Source organism: Alligator mississippiensis, chromosome 2 (assembly GCF_030867095.1).
Source record: "Alligator mississippiensis isolate rAllMis1 chromosome 2, rAllMis1, whole genome shotgun sequence".
In the NCBI taxonomy this organism is placed as follows: domain Eukaryota; kingdom Metazoa; phylum Chordata; order Crocodylia; family Alligatoridae; genus Alligator; species Alligator mississippiensis.
The window spans coordinates 253,628,810-253,647,658 of NC_081825.1; the positions used below are offsets into that span (position 1 = coordinate 253,628,810).

An 18,849-nucleotide genomic window follows, 5' to 3' on the forward strand; every position below is an offset into this window, starting at 1 on the left:
CTCACCTGTTACAGGCTACAAATCCCTGCCCCTGCCTGATGTCATCACTCTGGCTGTGGTCCTGCTCCTCTGCCTTGGCCCCTATCCCTCAGGCCCTGCCCACACTCAGGAGCCAGTTGAAATTTCCAACACCCCTAGAGTCTCATGGCATTTTTACACATAAAAGCACTCGGCACTGTGACACTTACAGTTGTATAAGCAGCGAAATGTGCATCAGCCCTGAGAAAATGGTGGCAGCACATTTTTAAACTAACACACACAGACGGTGCTTTAGTTCAAAAGCACACTGCCACCATTTTCTGTGCACTGACACATTTCACCACTTACACAACTGCACACAATGCAGCACAGTGTGCATCAGCTTGCATGCAAAGCAGACTCAATTAATCGAGTCTGCTCTGAAGCAGCAGATCTTCGGCGTGTTGCAGGACCAAAAAGTATGTGTATAAATGCCCTCAGTCTCTAAACCGCTAATCTTACCCACTCCAGCTCAGGTGTTAGTCAGGTGCCTTGCTGCATCCTTTCTGCTCCTCTCCATGGCTTCCAGATCAGACTGCCTGCCCAACTCAGGCCCTGGATTTATACCCTACAAGTCCAGCCCCCTTTGGGTCATGTGTCTTCCTTGAATTACCTCTGCCTGCAGCCTGCCTTCTCTGAAAGTAGCAGGAGCAGCAAGCTCCCTGCTACAGGAAGGAAGTAGCAACCTATGGACAACAGACTATTTCACCTGAAATCTTGTACTTATATTAACAGTCATATTAACACTTCTATTAACAGGATTGTACATACTTACATTAGAAGTACTCAATGTACACACTTTCAAATTAAGTCATAAACACTTGATTTATGAATTACTAGGTGAAACTTAATGGCCTGTATTAGGTGAGCATAAGGGTCCTTTCTGATCTTACAACTATCAAAGGGAGGTGGGGAATTACTTAGTACTTCTCAATATATACTACCCAAGACTAGAACAGAAGAATTACTCAGGTTTTTGCCTAGTCACAGAATAAAAAGCTGTTTAAAATGGTAGTGTCATCTGTCTAAGAGTTGTATATTCATGTTAGAGCAATAAGAGCATTTGATTTGGGAAAAAAAAAATCAATGTACTTGGCAATTTGTGAATTGTTTATTTCAATAAATGGATCATGACTCAATAGATAATGTAAATAAAACAGCAGAAATGGCTCATCATTCAGAACCTATTGATCTCCGAAACCGTTAGAAGACTGCAAGAATCCCTTTCTACCCACATGAAATTGTACCTTGGGAGAAATAAGCAAAAATCTTTAAAAAATTGGCAGCAATAGTTAAACCCATAAAGATGCAAGTTTTTGTAAACATGAGCCAATAAACTTTAATCCAGCATTATGGATCTCTACAAGAGCAGAGTTTCACAGTAATAAGTCAGTGTAGAATTTGGCTTGAGGTCTTTTATGCCCTGTTAATGATTTCAATCCTAACTCTCTCTCAGAAGAGAGATTTGAAACATAGTAAAAAAACTGGTATGCTTCTAATGGAAAGGCATAAAAGCCCACCGACTTCCTATTAAGAAACACCTCCAAGGACTAATTCCAGAGATGTACTGAATAGTGAATACCAGCCTGTCTTCTTGAAGTCAGTGAGAGCTGTAGCTACTCAAAGCAAGTTTTTATGATTTGGCCTAAAATAGAAAATTGTACGAAAAAGGGTGTTTTTCACCCAAATATACAGAATTTTGATGAATTTCTACAAATTGTTCACACAAGAAAATGGTTTTTTACATAGACTTCTCTATGAAAAACTTTAAAATTAGCACATATTGTAAACAGAATGAATTATTAATGAATAAATGTGCGATTTGGCTCTGAATTAGCAAATGTTTCCAAATGATTTGTGTGGATGGCTTTGTTTTCCTTTACTGTAAACATAGCAATTATAAGGAAACAATTTTCTTTAAGAATTTATAATTACCATAATTGTATGGTTTGATACATTTGAAATATTCTTGCACTCTTCTGTACTTACAATACAGAGCCATATATCCATTCACAAAACTGGATTCTTGTAATGTAGTTTGAGCCTGAAGATAATTACTTTACATTAAATTACATTTTGTAAGAAACTCAAATCAGAAAAATTCTTTTCAAATATCAAGCCATGATTCAGGACTGCACCACAGAATACAGCAGACAGAAATATGGTAAATAGGAATTTAGGACTTGTAATTCAGGATCAGAACCATGGTCCTTCTGGTCAACTCCTATTCCGGCAGTGGCCTGTACGAGAAGAAGGTATAAAAAACCCAACAGTAATGTGGAGCAATCTCTCTCCCAGCCCTTATCCCTAATTCTTGAAGAATGACATAAATTCTCAAGCACATGGTTTTTATATTCCTTTTAGAACCCTTCTTTTTTAATTAAATATAACTGTTACCCATATAAGTGTTCAATTTTATTGCAAGTCTTCCTAAATTTGTGGCCTCAATGACATGAAGGTAACAATGACTTCTACAAACTAAGGGAGAAAATAGTGCCTTTGTCAGATTTCAGTTTGCTACTTAAAGTCCCTACTCCAGATCATGCAGGAGCTCTGTGGCATAGCAGAGAATTGAGCACAGGGAACTGACTCCTCCTCTATAGACTTGTTCTTTCCAAAACTGTTTTACTTAGTAGCTAACAAAATTTAAACACTTCTTTCTTTTTGTTTGTAAACCCCTCTCTCACTGGCACGGGAACCCAACCGGGGTCTGCTTGGCAGAGGGTGCAGCAGCTCCTGCCTACCTTTGCTCTGCTCACCACTCCAACGGCTGGCACACTGAGGTGGGGGGTTTAAATCCCCTCCCCCCTGCCCGCATGGGACCCCAGCCAGGGGTGCAGCACACTGAGGCAGAGAGGAGGGATGGGGTTAAACCTTTCTACCTGCAGGAAATAGTACCTCAGGAGAAATAAGCAAAAACCTTTTAGAAATTGGCAGCAATAGTTAAACCTATAAAGATGCAAGTTTTTGTAAACATGATGCAATAAACTCTGAGGGGGGTTTAAATCCCCCTCCCTCCCCTCTGCCTCAGTGTGCCAGCCCGGGCCAGCATCTGTTCACACCTCCCACCCCCTAGGTGGACCCTGCTCGGGTCCCATGTCAGTGGGAGAGGGGGTTTAAACCACCCCACTCCCCCCCTCAGCATGGCAGCCTGGGGCCAGTGTCTGGCTACACCCCCACCTCCTCCGCCTAAGTGGTAAGGGGTGGAAAAGCCTGTGAGTGGCTGCTCTGCCCCTGCCAGCCAGACCCAGCTCTCGTCCCGAGCAGGGTTTCTCACCCCCATGCCCTTCTCAGCCAGCTGAAGTAGTTATAGTGCTCCAGCTAGGGAGCAGAGAGAGAGGCCAACCTTGCTCTGCTGGAACAGACAGCACAGCTCAGCCCAGGGCTGCAAAGCATCCTGGGATGCTGGGGGACTGAGAGTTAACTTGAACCAGGAAGGGGGCTGGGACAGAAGTTCCATAAATTAGTTTGACCCAAACCAGTTAAGTCTGATACTACATTCAACCAAGTTTATCTTAATCCAGTTTCAGCCATTTTAAAAGTAGTTTATGTGCAATGAACTTCTGTCCTGTTACAGGTTTAAACTGGTCCCTACTCCAGCCCTACGAGGACAGACTAGAGAAACTGGACCTTTTCAGCCTCCGCAAGAGAAGGTTGAGAGGCGACCTTGTGGCTGCCTATAAGTTCATCACGGGGGCACAGAAGGGAATTGGTGAGGATTTATTCACCAAGGCGCCCCCGGGGGTTACAAGAAACAATGGCCACAAGCTAGCAGAGAGCAGATTTAGATTGGACATTAGGAAGAACTTCTTCACAGTTCGAGTGGCCAAGGTCTGGAACGGGCTCCCAAGGGAGGTGGTGCTCTCCCCTACCCTGGGGGTCTTCAAGAGGAGGTTAGACGAGTATCTAGCTGGGGTCATTTAGACCCAACACTCTTTCCTGCTTATGCAGGGGGTCGGACTTGATGATCTATTGAGGTCCCTTCCGACCCTAACATCTATGAATCTATGGTTTCTGATCATTTAAAGCGGTTTATGCATAACTTCTGTCCCTAGCCTATCATTGTACTGACTTTTAATGAGAGCGTACTCTATTTTAGCATATAGCTTCAAGACTGGTAAACAACTATGCACTTACCTGGAGAGTGAATTTATCCTTACTCCAAATAGTGCTTTTTAACTACATATTGCTGTGGCATAAACAGCTCCCAAACTGTAGTCATTAAAAGTTCCTCTAGTTTTCAAAGCTTCTTATAGCAGACCCAACACTAATTAGAAGACTTGAAAAAGGGAGAAGATAGTTTCGGAGCAGGTATGTGAGCCCATGTGTATTCCGGCCCTGCCACTGTGCTGTAATGCTATGGATCTTCATCATGCTCTCCCGCTCCCCTGCCATGCCTTGACAAGTTGTTTCTTTTAGGTAGACTGGATGACTCGTTGGCAGAAGATCCATCTGGTGGGGTCCTGTTTCTTCTGCAGGGCTCCACCTTTCCTACAACCTGCCCCTTTCCTGAGGCTTGAGGCAAAAAAGTCCCCATGGCCTTGTGTGGGGAGGACTCCCTGGATCGGATCCCTGGATTGCTCCGTGTCTCTTGTTTGTCACTCACTGGTTCTTGTCCTGGTTCCTGTGAATTATCTACCCACGGTTGAGTTGTTTGTCCATCCACATATGTGACATTCACTATACTCTTTATGCCTTAATTACCCTGTGTCTTTCTTCACATAGGGCAGGGATTCATTTTGCTAGTCCTTTAGATCAACTTATTTATTATCTTTTCCTTTTGGTTTATTTTTCAAAAACTTACTTCAGGCTTTACAACCTAATCTACTTGATGCCTCCTGGATCCTAGCTGCAGGGCCCTTGTACTCACAAATCCATATCCCCTGGGCCCAACCTTTGCAGCTGCACTTAGTTAGCCCATTAAAGTAAATGACGGCCTATTTCCCAATCTGGTCCCACCTGCATCCAAATTCCTAAATTAATTATGTGTTCTTCTTTAATTTTCCCTATAATCCCATTCAGGGTATGGCTTAAACCCTTTTCTTTTACTTCTTATTCTTCAGGGCTTATCATGTAGCTCCCTGAATCTTTGCCTGCCTGGGCTTGCCTCTAAACCTCGCCACTGTCTTTGTGATCTGAGTTTTCTCACCCCCGCCAGCCTCCACTGGGTCCCTGGGACAGACTTCCCTCTGGATCCTGTCTCTAGTGCGGCCAGTATGACTTCCCCTTCCCAACTGCCCACTTTACCTAGCTTTTCCTGCAAGGGCAAGTGGCTGTTCACTCGGGGCTCACCTGGGTCTTGGCAACCTGGGAGAGTTCAGTGGTGTGAGTCCTCTGCTGCCCCAGTGCACGCAGCTCCCGGCTCCACTGCACTTCCCCGTTCCTGGGGAATGCCAAATATTGAAGGTCTTCTTGACATCCCTTTAAATTCCCCGCTCTCTTTTTCTGGCCAGTCAAAGCAGGCTCCCTGGTGCACATGGTTCAGTGCCCCTGGAGGCCTACTCACTTCCGGGGTTCTTCCCAGACACTGTTCCCCAGAGCACCGGGGGCATCAGCCCTTCCAGACCCAGTCAGGTAAGTCTCTTGCCAGCACAGCTGGGCCCACAGGTCTGTAGCAGGCCCCAGCCCCTGCTAAAGGGTACTTCCATCACTTAATGTTTATCAGACTGTAAATGTTAGTAGTCCTAAAACTAACTTGTTCCCCTCACTTTTAAGGCTTTTAATATTCAGTTTCAGGCTGCTATTAGAAAACTTTGAAAGCAAAGGGAGATAACAGATGGGGATACTGACTAACTTCTGTCATTTTCAAGGCTTCTAATAGCAGCATGTTGAAAGCTGCTTCCTCATTGTTTCTAGTGCAGTTAATGGGAATACAGTTAGTTACAAAATAGACAATGAAAATGAAACATTTTATGCGCATAAGTTTTGTATGACTTAACAGGTATTCAGCTAACCAGTATTATGTAAGTAACATAGCATTGTGTCATGCAGCTAAGTGAATAATGTACTTACCTGAGATGTATAAGTAGAATACATTTCATTTACAAAATATTTCAGATAAAAATAACAATAAGACACCTGAGGATGTAGAGACTGATTTCTAATTATCAATGCATTTGTGGACTTAAAACCAATGGAAGTTTATTGAAACCATTTTTCTATTTCTTCACTTTCAAATTATTCTAGGGCCACTTTCACTTACAAAAATGGAAAATACTACATTTGGTTGGAAATAATTATACATGGAAAGCTTATTTTTCAAAATTCAATTATATGAGTGAAAGGTCCATTTGTATCCAGTTTTAACACCTGCCTGTTTCCATACGTGCCATACTTGACAACAACGCCTGCTTCAGCACACTTGGTATTAGCAGCCAGTTCTTTCCCACACTGAGTCACAAACTGGGAGTAAAGCTCCATCCCTTTTTCTTTTTCTGTATTGTTATGGTACTGCATGTTTCTTCCCTTCAATTTGCCACCCAGCGTGGCTTGGGGTATTATTAGAAGACTGCCTGGTAAATCCAGAACAGAAACATACTTGCCACTTTCAGTTTCACTTAATTTAACATTCAACAGGGTATTAACTGCAAAAAAACAGAAAAGAAAAAAGGAAGACAACATTTTTGCGTCCAAAATAATTTAAAACCTAAACGTTGAAAATTAACACATTAATATATCTATTAGGTTATTAAAATAAATTATTATAATAAAATATTAAAATGCTTCATTATGATTGCTATGTTTGAATAATAATTTGAACAATAATCAAATTACAGAGTAATTAAGGAAATATATTTCAGAGCAGGAAAAAAGCTGAATTTTAAACTAGACAAAACAAATATCTGTCCAATATTGTAATTAAAGTTATTTTATACAGATTTAGACTTTTCATAATGAAAAAATGTGAAAACCATACAAGATATTAATATTAATCTTACCAATGTAATATATGTATCTGTGGACCTCATGATTATGGTAGGAAGGGTGGTTCTCTGAAACTCTAAGAGTTAAATCAGGTGAAAGCTCTCCACAGGACTCAAGGAATCAGGCATCAACTCTAATACAGAGCCCAGACAGAAGTGCAGTTCCTGGTCTAACTCATGGCGCTTCACAGAAAGGACTGCGAGTTAAGCCGATCTTCCTGACCCAACAGGAGGAGGAGGAGGGCAGGCCTGAGCTCCAATTTGGAACCAATCTAGGGAGAAAGGCTGTCTCTCTGCAGCCTATTCCCATAGCCCTCGCACCCCACCCCCCAGCCACTGGTGCGGTCTCAGAATGGAAGGGGAAAAAGGCAGGGGAAGGAGGTCCGTTCTGGGTTTTTCCCAGCATGCACAGAAGTGGGGGTGTGGGTGGACTGGAGTTTCCCACTCCACCTTCCCCACCCTTCAGCACCGGCTGGGCAACCCTCAGAATGAGCTCCCTCCGCTCCCTTTCCCTCTATTCCTTTCTGAAAACAGTGCTGGGAGCAGGGCTGGGCATCTGCAGACTCAAGTTAATGCAGGTACTCTGCTTTGGAGCACCTTCATCTGAGCCCTCATATAATGTAATGAGAGTTCAGATTGTTGCAGGATTGGGCCCTTCTAAAGTGCTCTGCAGCCAAGTGTTTGTGTTAGGTCACAGCTGTACAGAGCTTTCAGGGGCCAGATCAGGCAAAAATTGTCACTTCCGCCTGTGCCTCAAACAGACAATACAGTGAATGCACGTTAGGATTTCTCCCTTCCATCCGGGGGGAAACGCATAAGCCAGTTTGACCATGTGCAGGTGGTAAACTGAGGAAGGGCACTTTGTGCCTGGAAAATTGGTCTAATCTCTCTCTCAGCTACACAGCTGGTCCAATAAAAGGTATCACTCAAAAAACCCTTGCCTCTCGTATAGCGTCGTAAAACAGACACTTTAGAAATGTCACGTCTGAAGAAACTCTTAATAGAAACAAAGCTTCACTTTTAGGCCATTATTTCAAATACAAAGCAAGTTAATAAAGACTAGGAAACTGTTACCATCTGATGGGAAGGTGAACCAAGTTGCCCTCCATCCAATTGTCAGTGAACAAGTGTCCATACCAGGAAATGCTTCAATGGGAAACAGCTTAGTATTGTTGTAGGGTTCCAATAAGAGCAAGGATTGAATGGGTCCAAGAGAATCCTTTATAACTATCACTATGTATTAGAGGACAGCATGGCAAAACTTGTACTACCATAGCTGCCCTAAGTATATCTGTCTGATAATTAAAAAGGATTGTTATCCAGTGATATCCCCATGCATGATATTTTTCATACACAATATTTACTTTTATGTCCGACTAATTTAAACACAGAGATTCAGACTCAGTTTAGGATCACAGGAGATCAGGCCCCCCACATAGTAAGCAGGATCTGAGAGAATCCCAGAGAAGCTACCCTCAGCACTTATGCATCTGTGCTTTTGCACAGCACTGACTTTCTGTTTGCACAACCAAGTAGCTTGAAACAGACTATGGCCACACAATTTTTTGTCAAACTGCTAATATCAGCACTGCCAAAAAATGCTTCCACATAAGAGCAAACAGATAAATGTACTGCATGGGTAATCAATCTCTGTTTCTGGAAGCAGTAAAGGGTAAAAAGTGAAAGAGAAAAGGGAATAACAGAAACGCAGGATAGAGACAGAGAGAAAAACATCATGACCAGTTTTCCTCATTGACACCATCTCTTGATAGAAAGATTAAGAGTTATACTGTGAAGCAGCAGAGAACTGCGGATGCTGCTATAATTACTTTTTTTTTTAATCTTGCAAATTGTACCTGAATTTCAATGTCTAACTATAACTATATATCCAGTATCTCTGAAAAGAAACAGGAAGGAAGTAATTTAACTATATCCTCCCAACTCCCTTTACTGGCTATACATTTTCAATATCCTGAATATAAAGTCAGATCAGCATCTTGATTTATTATTAGGAGCTGAAGGTCATGGCAGGTCATCTGAAAGGCAGTTCTCCCTACACATTCATCTCATGATGTTGCCACAGAAATAATGACAAACAAGGGAATAAATATTCAGCATGTATTAAATTTTCTAGAATGTTAATGTCAAAAATAAAATCAGTTTACCCATGTCCACCACTAGTATATAAATATCATATGAGATGTGGACAACAGTTGAATGGGCAGAAGCCAACAAATAGGCTTTTCAAGCAGGATGAGGCTGTTCGATAGCCCTTTATTTTCCTCAAGACAAATCTAGTGCCAGAATAGTCAGTCAAATTAAGAAAGCAAAGGAAACTAAAAATAAGCCCTCCCAAGAGTTCCTTCACTAACAAATATGGAGTTGAAAAACACCTGTTGGGCTTACTAGTTGATCCTGACTTGGGAGACACAAGGTCTCAGACAAGAAATATAGTGATAATTTGAGCACAGAACAATTTTGCAGCTTACAGATTTTCACCTCAAATCTTCTTATGAAAATTATTCTATTTACACCGTGTCCTACAGACAGATCTGGGCCTGGATCTCTCTCTCTAGGCATTCAGTTAGTCCAGAATCAGACCTTTATCAGCCTGTTCCTGCCCCAATCTCTTATTTTAGGAATACAAATAATAAACATACCCATTTTTGGAATGAGTTCCTCATTAGCTCCTCTAAAGAAGCATATGTAGATAACAAGTCCTCTCTGAACCTACAAGAGATTTTAAAGAAGTATTATGCACTTAAATATATAGATATTTAAATATTTGCAGTTATTTCTAACATAGTACATCACCTGCATGCTAATCCAAATGTACTTGTAATTTACAATTTATTAATACACATTAAAATTAATGCAGCTAAAGAATTATTATCTCACCTCAAATAAGTTAGACATTTAATTTATTATCCATTTTGTTAATTGTTTGGTAATGGATACAGTATTATATTTCCTTAACTATATATTTCCTATTTTTGTAAAGCTTTCTGCTTTATTCTTTCATATACTTGATTCTAGAATTCAGCAGTGTGCTATAGCTAAGGATGAGAAAAATAGGAACAACTCCTTCTAAGCTCTTATTTATATTTCTGTTGCTGAGTAATACATGTGTTTTGTGGCTAAAATGCCATGTGCCGAGAACTTTTAGAAAGTTTTAAACAGCTCCTTTCAAAAGTTGATTTTGACCAAAGAGGAATAATAATGATAGTTTTATAAATGAAGACTTAACTACCAAATGTCATAAATTGTTTAAAAACTCAGAGTCTTCAAGATTCAAGTGGGTTATGTTTCATTTCAAATTACCTGCTCCTAACAAATGAAAGTGAGAGATACATTTTAAAGAGACTGCCAAAAGCTGTGATTACTCATAGCTGAAGCATGTCAAAGAAAAGGTAAGTGTTAGTTCCAAAACTAGACTAAGATTATAATTTTGGGATAGGAAAATAGAAGCCAAACCACATATCGTATAAGTTGCTAATTAAAAAAAAGACACAATACACCTGTAATAGAATTTTGATTTGATTTTTTTTTTTTTAAATCACTGACTGTTGTATCCCTTGCTACTCCACCAAGAGAAACAATCACTGTATATAGAAGACAGTGTAAAAGACTGTCACAGCTCTGTTGAATCTCTGAGCATAATTTAAAGGTTGAGAAACTAGAAAGGAAATAAAAATAAATATCATTATTTTAACCACTGATTTGAGCCCTGACTTCTGATTTTTGAGTCCTTGGAACTGACAACTTTTAGTTATACAAGACAGAAATCACACCCACATTTCTTATAGCAAGAGGAGATACAAATAGAGTTTTCTCAATACATGAAAAAGGCAAAGGGGCTGTGAGGTTGTGGGGTTATTAGAAGGCAATTGTGGCCCCAATTCTTAACAAGAAAGCTGCCAGGAAATCTTCAGCGTACATTAATGATTGAAAAATTCCAGCTCTTTATTTATTTGTGCTGTCCATTACTCCAATTCTAAAGTACATTTAAAAAAAAAATTCCTGACTACATGAAGTTTTGATAAACTAGACAATATTAGAAGCTGAAATAGCAACCGTGTTATACCAAGTTTTCACATTTAACATCAAAGATCCAGCTATCTTTACAACTATGGAAGTCTGTCTCCAATAAAAGGTACAAATGACAATGTTTAAAGCTTTCAGACTGAACCAAAACCACTGCCATTAATAAAGCACTTTGAAAGCAATCAAGGCCTAGACAAGAGCTTCTTTAATCACATCTTGAATACTGGAAAAGTCAAGCATTACCAAAGGAACTGAGACCTAGACAATCATTGATTGCGTAATGGGCAATGCATAGAAGCCAGAGTGTACTCGGGAAAATGACACTGGGAAACCATACTTTATACAAAATTTGCTGTTGTCAGTGGGGATTAGGGGCTTTTATTAACAATAACCCTGTGAGATGGAAGTATTATTCTCATTTAACAGATGAGCAACTGTAGACCTTAAAAATTAACTTGCAAGCCTAACGTCATGAAAAGAAGCAGTAGCCAGAACCAAGAACTAAGCCCAGACTCTTAATTTGGTTCATTAACCACAAGAGATCTTTTTCAGTAAATAGGATAAAATGGATGAGGTACAGGTAGCAGCTCCCTGTACTTATACACACTGTCAGCCTTTACCTTTTATTTCCTCTCAATGTTGCAAAGATCTCATTTTATTTTTAAATAAATTGAAGATGATCTCTGTGTTTTCAGGTACTTTGCTATAAGACAGGGGTGGGCAAAACGTGGCCCAGGGGCCAGATGTGGCCCGCCAGGCCATTCTATGCGGCCCACAGGGCCCCTAAAAAATGTAGAAAATTAATATTAATCTGCCCTGGGCTGCCTGTCATGCAGTCCTTGATGGCTTGCCAAAACTCAGTAAGTGGCCCTCTGCCCAAAATAATTGCCCGCCCCTGCTATAAGACTTGGCTTATTGTAAATGTTGCATGTGTTCTTCTGATGTATGTTTCTCACAGATGGCAGAAGGCTGGGGCTAACAGGGCTTAGTCCCCGCTCCCCCAAATGCAGGGCATCGGTGGCAGCACAGAGGGCCACAGGGCAGCCTGGCTGCCAGCTGCAGTGGCGGGGAGGGGCATGCCTAGACAGACACGCAACAGCAGCCTGCAGAGGTGGCCAGAAACGGAGCGCCCAACAAGTAAGTCTGTGAAGGAGAAGGGGCGTAGGGACAGATCAAGGCCCCCACAGGGAGGGAGGGAGTGGAGCAGAGGCAGGGGCTGAGGCAAATGGGGCCCCAGGGCCTGGGCCCCATCATGGGACACTCGGAGCCCGGGTGGCTCGTCCAGGGCCATGGAGGGTGTGGGGGTCCCGCTGCTGTGCTCACTGGGGGTGAGGGGCACATGCACCCTCAAATTTGTGTCTAGGGCAGAGGCAGGCTGCCCATTAGGCTCTGCGCCCCGCTGCTGCTGCCCAGGAGCCACACACAATGCCATGTGCCTTCCGGCAGTGGCTGGCATGTGGCGTTATGCACAGCTCCCAAGCAATACCAATGGGGCTCAGAGCTCAGCCCAGTGGCAACCCATCTCCGCGACAATCCTGCAAAAACCAGGGGGGGCATGTGCCCCTCCCACAGTACGCATAGCAGCAGGAACCTCCCCGTGCTCCCAGATGAGCTACTCAGGCTCCGAGCATCCCATGACCTGCCTCGGCCCTGGGGCCCCATTTGCCTCAGCCTCTGCCCCACTCCCTCCCTCCCTCCCTCCCTCACCATGGGGGCCTCTATCTGCCCCCACAAGCCTCTTCTCCTTCACAGATTTATCTGCTGGGTGTGTGTGTGTGTGTGTGTAAGTATTTTTTAAGTTTTACTCAGCCCTCCCCAAATAATATTTTATCCCTCTACCTATAATGTTTCTCCATGAATAGGACCCCCCCCATTGCTGAAATATTTACTACTCAGAAAAAACATGGAACTATTATGAAGCATGTACTTACATGTATTCAGACCCTTCCTCAAGATAGAATGAATGCTCAGTGACTTGTGCTTTTGCCCTGAAACGATCTACACTAATCCTATATCCTGCTTTTTTGAATATTTAGAGGTACAGTCAATTTTATTTTTACTCCACCTACTGTTGCTAAAAGTAATCCCTCAGTTTACCAGACAGAGAGAAAAAAATATTTTTTTTTGCTTTTGGAATAACTGTTCTTCTGCTTTTGGAATAGCCACTTTCCTTCTACTCAGATACAAATGCCTTGTGATGTACGCTAGTGGATCTCTGCATCTGCATAGAGCCCCAACTGTTCACTGCTTCTTTGCAAGAGTGCTATCAAGGCACTATTTTCTCTCTTATTTTCTCCTTTCCCAATAAAGGAGAAAAAGCTTTTTTTTTAAATTGAAAAATTATTTGAAAGCTACACATTAGTAATGAGAGGACTCAGAGGGCATGTAGAAAGCATCAAATTACTTTTTAACACTTTTATTTAAATTGATTTCCAGTTGAGTTGCCAAATCCTTTGAATGAGTTAGCACTTCTACTCGTTTATGTTCAACTTGTATGTACCACATTCTTGCACTTCTCAATTTCAGCAGTCCTTTCCAATAAGCTCAAATGATTAAGACCTAAACAGATGAATTACTTGGTACAAGTACTCACAGGACAACAAGTACTGTAGGAATCAGTAGCTCTTCCACAGTGCTACACTTGATCCCTCCTTTGATATACAGCATCCCACAATTAGAAAGGTCCAGTATTATACTCATGTTTACTTCCTTTGTACCAACAGCCACTGGATTCTTATTGAATATAAATTGTAAATGTTACATAAAACCACCCAGTGGGTACAATTCATAACCACTACCCTTTTGCCTGAAAGAAAGTAAAACAAAAATAAAGCAAACACAACTAAAAGCAATATGACCTGTGTACCAAACCCACTTAGATTTGGGTTTATTTGAAAGCCACTTTCCTTTGAAGCCTCAGGTAATGACTACTGTTGGAAATTAAATATTGGCATTGATGAACAATTTTTATGGTAGAAGATATCCTACAATCTATTGCCACGTCTTGTATGGATGATAGATTTTCTAAAACATTTTCAAATAGAACATGCTGTTTGGGAAAGCTGCTACTAAGGTAGATTTTTGTACAAAACACGTTTTGAGGGTGTCAGGGGTAGCCGTGTTGGTCTAGGGACATAGGCAGACAAGGTTCTTTGGGTAAATGTGATGTATTTAGTTGGTCTAATAAAAGATATTGCGTTTACTCAAAGAACCCTGGCTGTAGAAAATATGGGAATTTATACAATATATTTCGCAGTTTTGAAGCCAGAGGGCCAAATTCTTCCCTGTTGTACTCTACTTGAGTCACAGCAGGAGGGTGTGTGTGTGTGTGTACGCATGTGTGCAATGAGGGAGACAGCGCGCGAGATATTGTAGATGTTTGACTTTTAGAATATTATTTGGTATTTTTTTTAGTTCTGAGCTGGCAAAACCCCTTGCTGAAAGGAGTACTTCCAGGGGTAAGGGGAGGGACTTACGGTGGCAAAGAAAGGGGGTTAGGGGGTGGGACTTCTGGTCCCAAGATGGCAACCAGGAGGTGGGGCACCTGTCAAGGGGTGGGGCTTCCCATGTGGCCCCACCAACAGCTTGTCAAAACTGGGTAAGCGGTCCTCTGCCTGAAATAACTGCCTGCCCCAAGCTACTACATCCTGCAAGTGGTTAAAGTAACAGTACTCAACTACATTAGCTGAGGTCCTCCTTTGTAACATTTAATGGGCTGTCACAATACCATCAGCCTCTCGCTTCTGTCACAGTACAGACACCACTGTCTATTTTTCTGTGCATTTTCTATTTTCACTTAACAAAGCACAGGCTGAGTCAGTGTGACATATACCCACCTGTACCTGCAAAAACAAAAGCTTGAGCCAAGATGGTGCTTCTGAATCCTACACCCCCATCCATGAGTCACTCCCACATTAAGTGGCTGCAAAAATGGTACAAGTAATTACTCAACAACAAATACTGATTCCTGTAGGATATAGCAGTCTTCCACAATGCCTCCTTTGATGTACAGCAGTGGAGCTCAACTTCCTGGCCCTGTGAGGCAGATGAGGGCCATGAAGCTGGTCCACAGGCCAATCAGATCCTGCATGCCCAGACTGGCCCTGAAGTCCCCCCACCACCTCTCCCTGGCCCGGAACTGTGGGCCACATGCAGTGGCCCTGCACTACCTCCACTTGGCCCTGCATGCTGGGATCAGGGCCCTGTGCCTCCTCCACCCAGTCCCATGCACAAGGATCAGCTTCCAGGGACTCTGTGCCACCCCTACCTGCTGAGACTGGGCTCCTCATGGACCTGTAGGGAGCCCTGCCGGCCAGATGACATGGCAACAGGACCCATATCTGGCCTGTAGTCTGTGGACTGAGCACCTCTGGTGTACAGCATCACACAATTGGTAAGGTATGGTATTATATTCATGTTTACTCCCTTAGCAGCTATAGTAGCTGGGTTCTCATTGAATATACAATTCAAAAAAGTTACAACTGGTTGTGGGGGAGTACTGATGATTCAGTTTCCTAAATCCATCTGATGCCCATTTTTTCTCCTGCCTATCAATGAACCCTGTCTGCCTTCAATCTCGCTGGTGTGTGGGGAAGGCCATCCACACGGGAACACAAGGGCAACATGAATTTCCTCAGGTTTCTGGCTGTGGACTCCAGCCAAGACAAATGATGTGTGTCAAACTCCTGCCACACACACAGCCCGCGCAACTGCCCTGGCAGAAAGGCTACATTCGGCTAAGGCAGACGAAGTTCTTTGAGTAGATGTGAGATCTTCTATTAGACCAACCGAATATTTGGGGAAAAGTTCTTGGCAAGCTTTCAGGCACAGTCATCCTGCGCAGTCACCCAGAAGGGTGTGCGCACCCAAAAGCTTGCTAAGAACTTTTTTCCAACTACTCAATTGGTCTTAAAAAAAAAAAAAAAGAGATGGGATATCTTTTATAAATTAACTTTTTTGTATTCCAAGCCAAATTAGCCAAAACAAATTCCAAATCCAAGAGTCAGTCCAGAACCATAACTACCAGCAAACATCCTCCACCCGCATTTTGGGGCTTCAGATGTTTCCAAAACCTTTGGCAGGCATCCTACTTGCAGGCCCAAGCCCGGAGGCTTGGGGGTTGGATGCCCCGAGTTTTGCTTGCCCTCAACCCTAACGCCCCAGAGGCAAGCCAGGGAGGAGTCTCCCATTTCCATAAAGTGGGCTTAAAGCCAAGGCCTTCCGACTCCAGCAGCTAAGTGGGAGGTTTACTGTACATTACCTTGGGAGATACTATCCCCTTGCCAGGAGCGCAGTCTTCCCCGGTGCAGCTAGGAAGATAGTCCCCGTGGTCACGGTGTTTCCCTTGCCAGGTAAGCACAGGCTAGCTGGATCTGCGGCTTCAAGAGGCCGAGAAGCGATATCACATCTACTCAAAGAACTTTCCGCCTACGTCCTCAGACCAACAGCCCGGCAAACTTCAGCTAAAGAAGCGAACTTGCAGGCCAGGCGCCTGCTCTCTCTGCAGGTATCTTATTTAGCCTGTGAAGGGGCGGCTGCCAAAGCAGAGACGAAGGTAGGCAAACGTGGCAATCAGCAACCACCCGCCTGGCCTGGCGGGGAAGCGTGACCCTGGTGGCGCCCCCAGCGAGGAACAGCACAGCGGCGCGGCGGGCAAAGCCGCAGCCGGGGCGCCCCCGTCCCGTCCCGTCCCGTCCCGTCCCGTCCCTTCTCCCCCGCGCCGAGATCCGGCCGCCCCGGGCCCCGCAGCGCGCGCGCCTTACCTGCACCCACTCGGCGGCGGCGCCGGGCTCGGCAGCCTTCACTTGCAGCCGCGCGGACAGGCACTGCTGCAGCACAGCCCGCGCCACAGGCGTCCGGCTCGGCTCCGCCATGGCACGAGAGCGCGCCCCGCCCAGTGCGTGACCTGGTGGGCGGGAGCCGGGGTGTCCTTGCGAAGCGGGTCATTCCTCCGCTGGGGGGACGCCCCAGGCCACAGCGATGGCGGCTCGTCCCGCTGCAGCGCAGGGGCCAAGGGGGAGTTCAGCCTTGTGCAGACGTGCCAGCTCTACCTTTCGTCACGTAAGAGCCGCTGTTTGCTGGGCCCGACCGCCGGTCCGCCGTGCCCGGTTTGCCGCGTCAGGCAGCGGCAGAGAGAAAGGGTCTGACCAGCGTTGGTTCCGCTGCCTCCAGCACGTAAAGGTCCAGGAAGATCTAACTCAAAGGTTGTGCCCCTAGTTCCCAGGTTTAATAGCCACTGATGCGCCTTTCCTCCAAGAATATGCCCAATTCTTTTTTGCATCTAGAGGCAAGAAGTTCCAGGCTGTGTGAAACACAGCTTCCTCTGTTAGTTTTAAAGGTACGTACCTACTACCTTCACTTTGTGACACCTAGTCCTCTTGTTGTGAGAGAGTAAGAAAGAAATCACTATTTACTTTCTCTTCACCGTTCAGGGTTTTGTAAGCTGCTATCATGTCCCTCCTCAAGTGTTTCTTTTCTAAACCGAGCAGGCCTACCCTCTTTAGTCTCTCCTCATGTGGAAGCCTCCTCACACCACTCGTTATCTTTGTTGCCCGTTAGAAGCTAGAAAGAAGATCTTGCCCTTTCTCAACTCTGTTTCTCGATCTCCTTTTCCACCACTGTTTCCACCCCTGCTTTCCAGCCTGAGCATCTGGCTTCCAGCCACTCCATAATGAGCCTCTCTGTTCATTTAGCTGATTTAGACTGAGTCAGTGAAGCAAGGAATTGCTTTGATTAGCTCCATTGAACTGAAGTTTTAGGACTACATTCAAATACGACTTAGGATTCAGACATGTATAGTTATTCATCCCGGATCCCGCACTTGAGTATCTAAACCACCCCATGCAAGCAACTCCTAATTCTGAACTCTGTTCCACTCTGGATAGGGAACAAGCTGGATCTAGCACTTACTGTTCAGGGACCTTTCCAGGCTGCATCCAGCCATTATTGTTTTCCAAAGCACCCACTAAAGGGAAACCTTTTCTTCACTCAGTTTCTTACACCAGAGAATTACAACACTAAAACCTAGAACCAGCGTTCCCCTAGTGGAAACAAGGATCTGGTTGGTTAGGGAGTTTCAATCATCATCTTAATTAAACTACTGTATTTTCGCACATATACCCCACACATGGAGACGGAGGGTGAAACCCCGCCACAGCCCCCCAGCCCCCCCGCGCCGCAGCCAGGGCCTAGAGGGGAGGTGCCACTTGGCTTGGAGTTGCCTGCATAGCCCGCACCCATCATTTTTTAATGTAAAATTGTGCATAACCTGCGGGGTATATGCTTGAAAATACTGTACTTACATCTTTCTCTCCTGCAGCTCTCCCTAAATTATAGCAGCCAGGAGGAAGAGGTAGAGCAGGGGTGTCTAACCTTTTTGAATGTGGGGCCGGATCACAAATTTTTTATCACCCAGTGGGCCGGCAAGCCATATTCAAAGACCTCACAGGAAGTGGTATCACATCAGGAAGTGATGTCACGTGACCTTTGACACCAATGAAGTTGCAGGAAGTGACAATGAAATGGGTCTAAATAACCAGTTCAAAACTCTCCCTCTATAGCATCCACCTCTGCCACTGTTCGGGACAGGAAACTGAGCTAGATGGACCATGGGGCTGACCAAGCATGGCACTTTTTATGCTCTTACGTTCAGCAGCTCTTATATTCTTTGACTGAGCTTCCAAACTATGGCTGAGATTTGCAAAAAGGAGTAGATAGGCATGTTAGAAAGTTGTCATAAAAGATTTGGAGCCCTCTAAATCCTATTCATTTTAATGGAAGTTGGCCTTTTGACTCAGCTTTGAAAATCTCAGCCCAAGGTGCCAACCAAATAAGTCAAAATATATTTTGCATTTCTATGCAGTGC

At 43.9% G+C, this 18,849-nt stretch overlaps 1 protein-coding gene across 2 annotated transcripts; it reads right to left on the bottom strand.

Annotated features, from left to right (window-relative positions):
- Positions 1-1,107: 1,107 nt before the first annotated feature.
- On the bottom strand, positions 1,108-17,319 carry DTD2 (D-aminoacyl-tRNA deacylase 2). 2 transcript variants are annotated; one of them, XR_002090672.2, is made up of 4 exons: positions 16,748-17,319; positions 9,602-9,671; positions 5,311-6,602; positions 1,108-2,258 (listed from the first exon to the last, which is right to left on the bottom strand). XR_002090672.2 is itself a non-coding variant. In XM_006263020.4 (3 exons), exons 1-3 carry the CDS (start codon positions 16,856-16,858, stop codon positions 6,277-6,279), a joined length of 507 nt encoding a protein of 168 aa, XP_006263082.1. In that variant the 5' UTR covers positions 16,859-17,319; the 3' UTR covers positions 1,108-6,276. The 2 variants fall into 2 exon arrangements, 1 of the variants encoding a protein (XP_006263082.1); XM_006263020.4 differs by having other exon boundaries at positions 1,108-6,602.
- Positions 17,320-18,849: the final 1,530 nt, after the last annotated feature.

What these genes read in the sequence shown, in the direction of transcription:
- DTD2 (XM_006263020.4), bottom strand. Translation starts at nt 16,858, where the DNA reads ATGGCGGAGCCGAGCCGGACGCCTGTGGCGCGGGCTGTGCTGCAGCAG. An exon ending in CCGCCGCCGAGTGGGTGCAG is followed by an intron (nt 9,672 to 16,747) that starts GTAAGGCGCGCG and finishes AATCTCTTGTAG; the next exon opens with GTTCAGAGAGGACTTGTTAT. An exon ending in GGAACTCATTCCAAAAATGG is followed by an intron (nt 6,603 to 9,601) that starts GTATGTTTATTA and finishes GTTTTTTTGCAG; the next exon opens with TTAATACCCTGTTGAATGTT.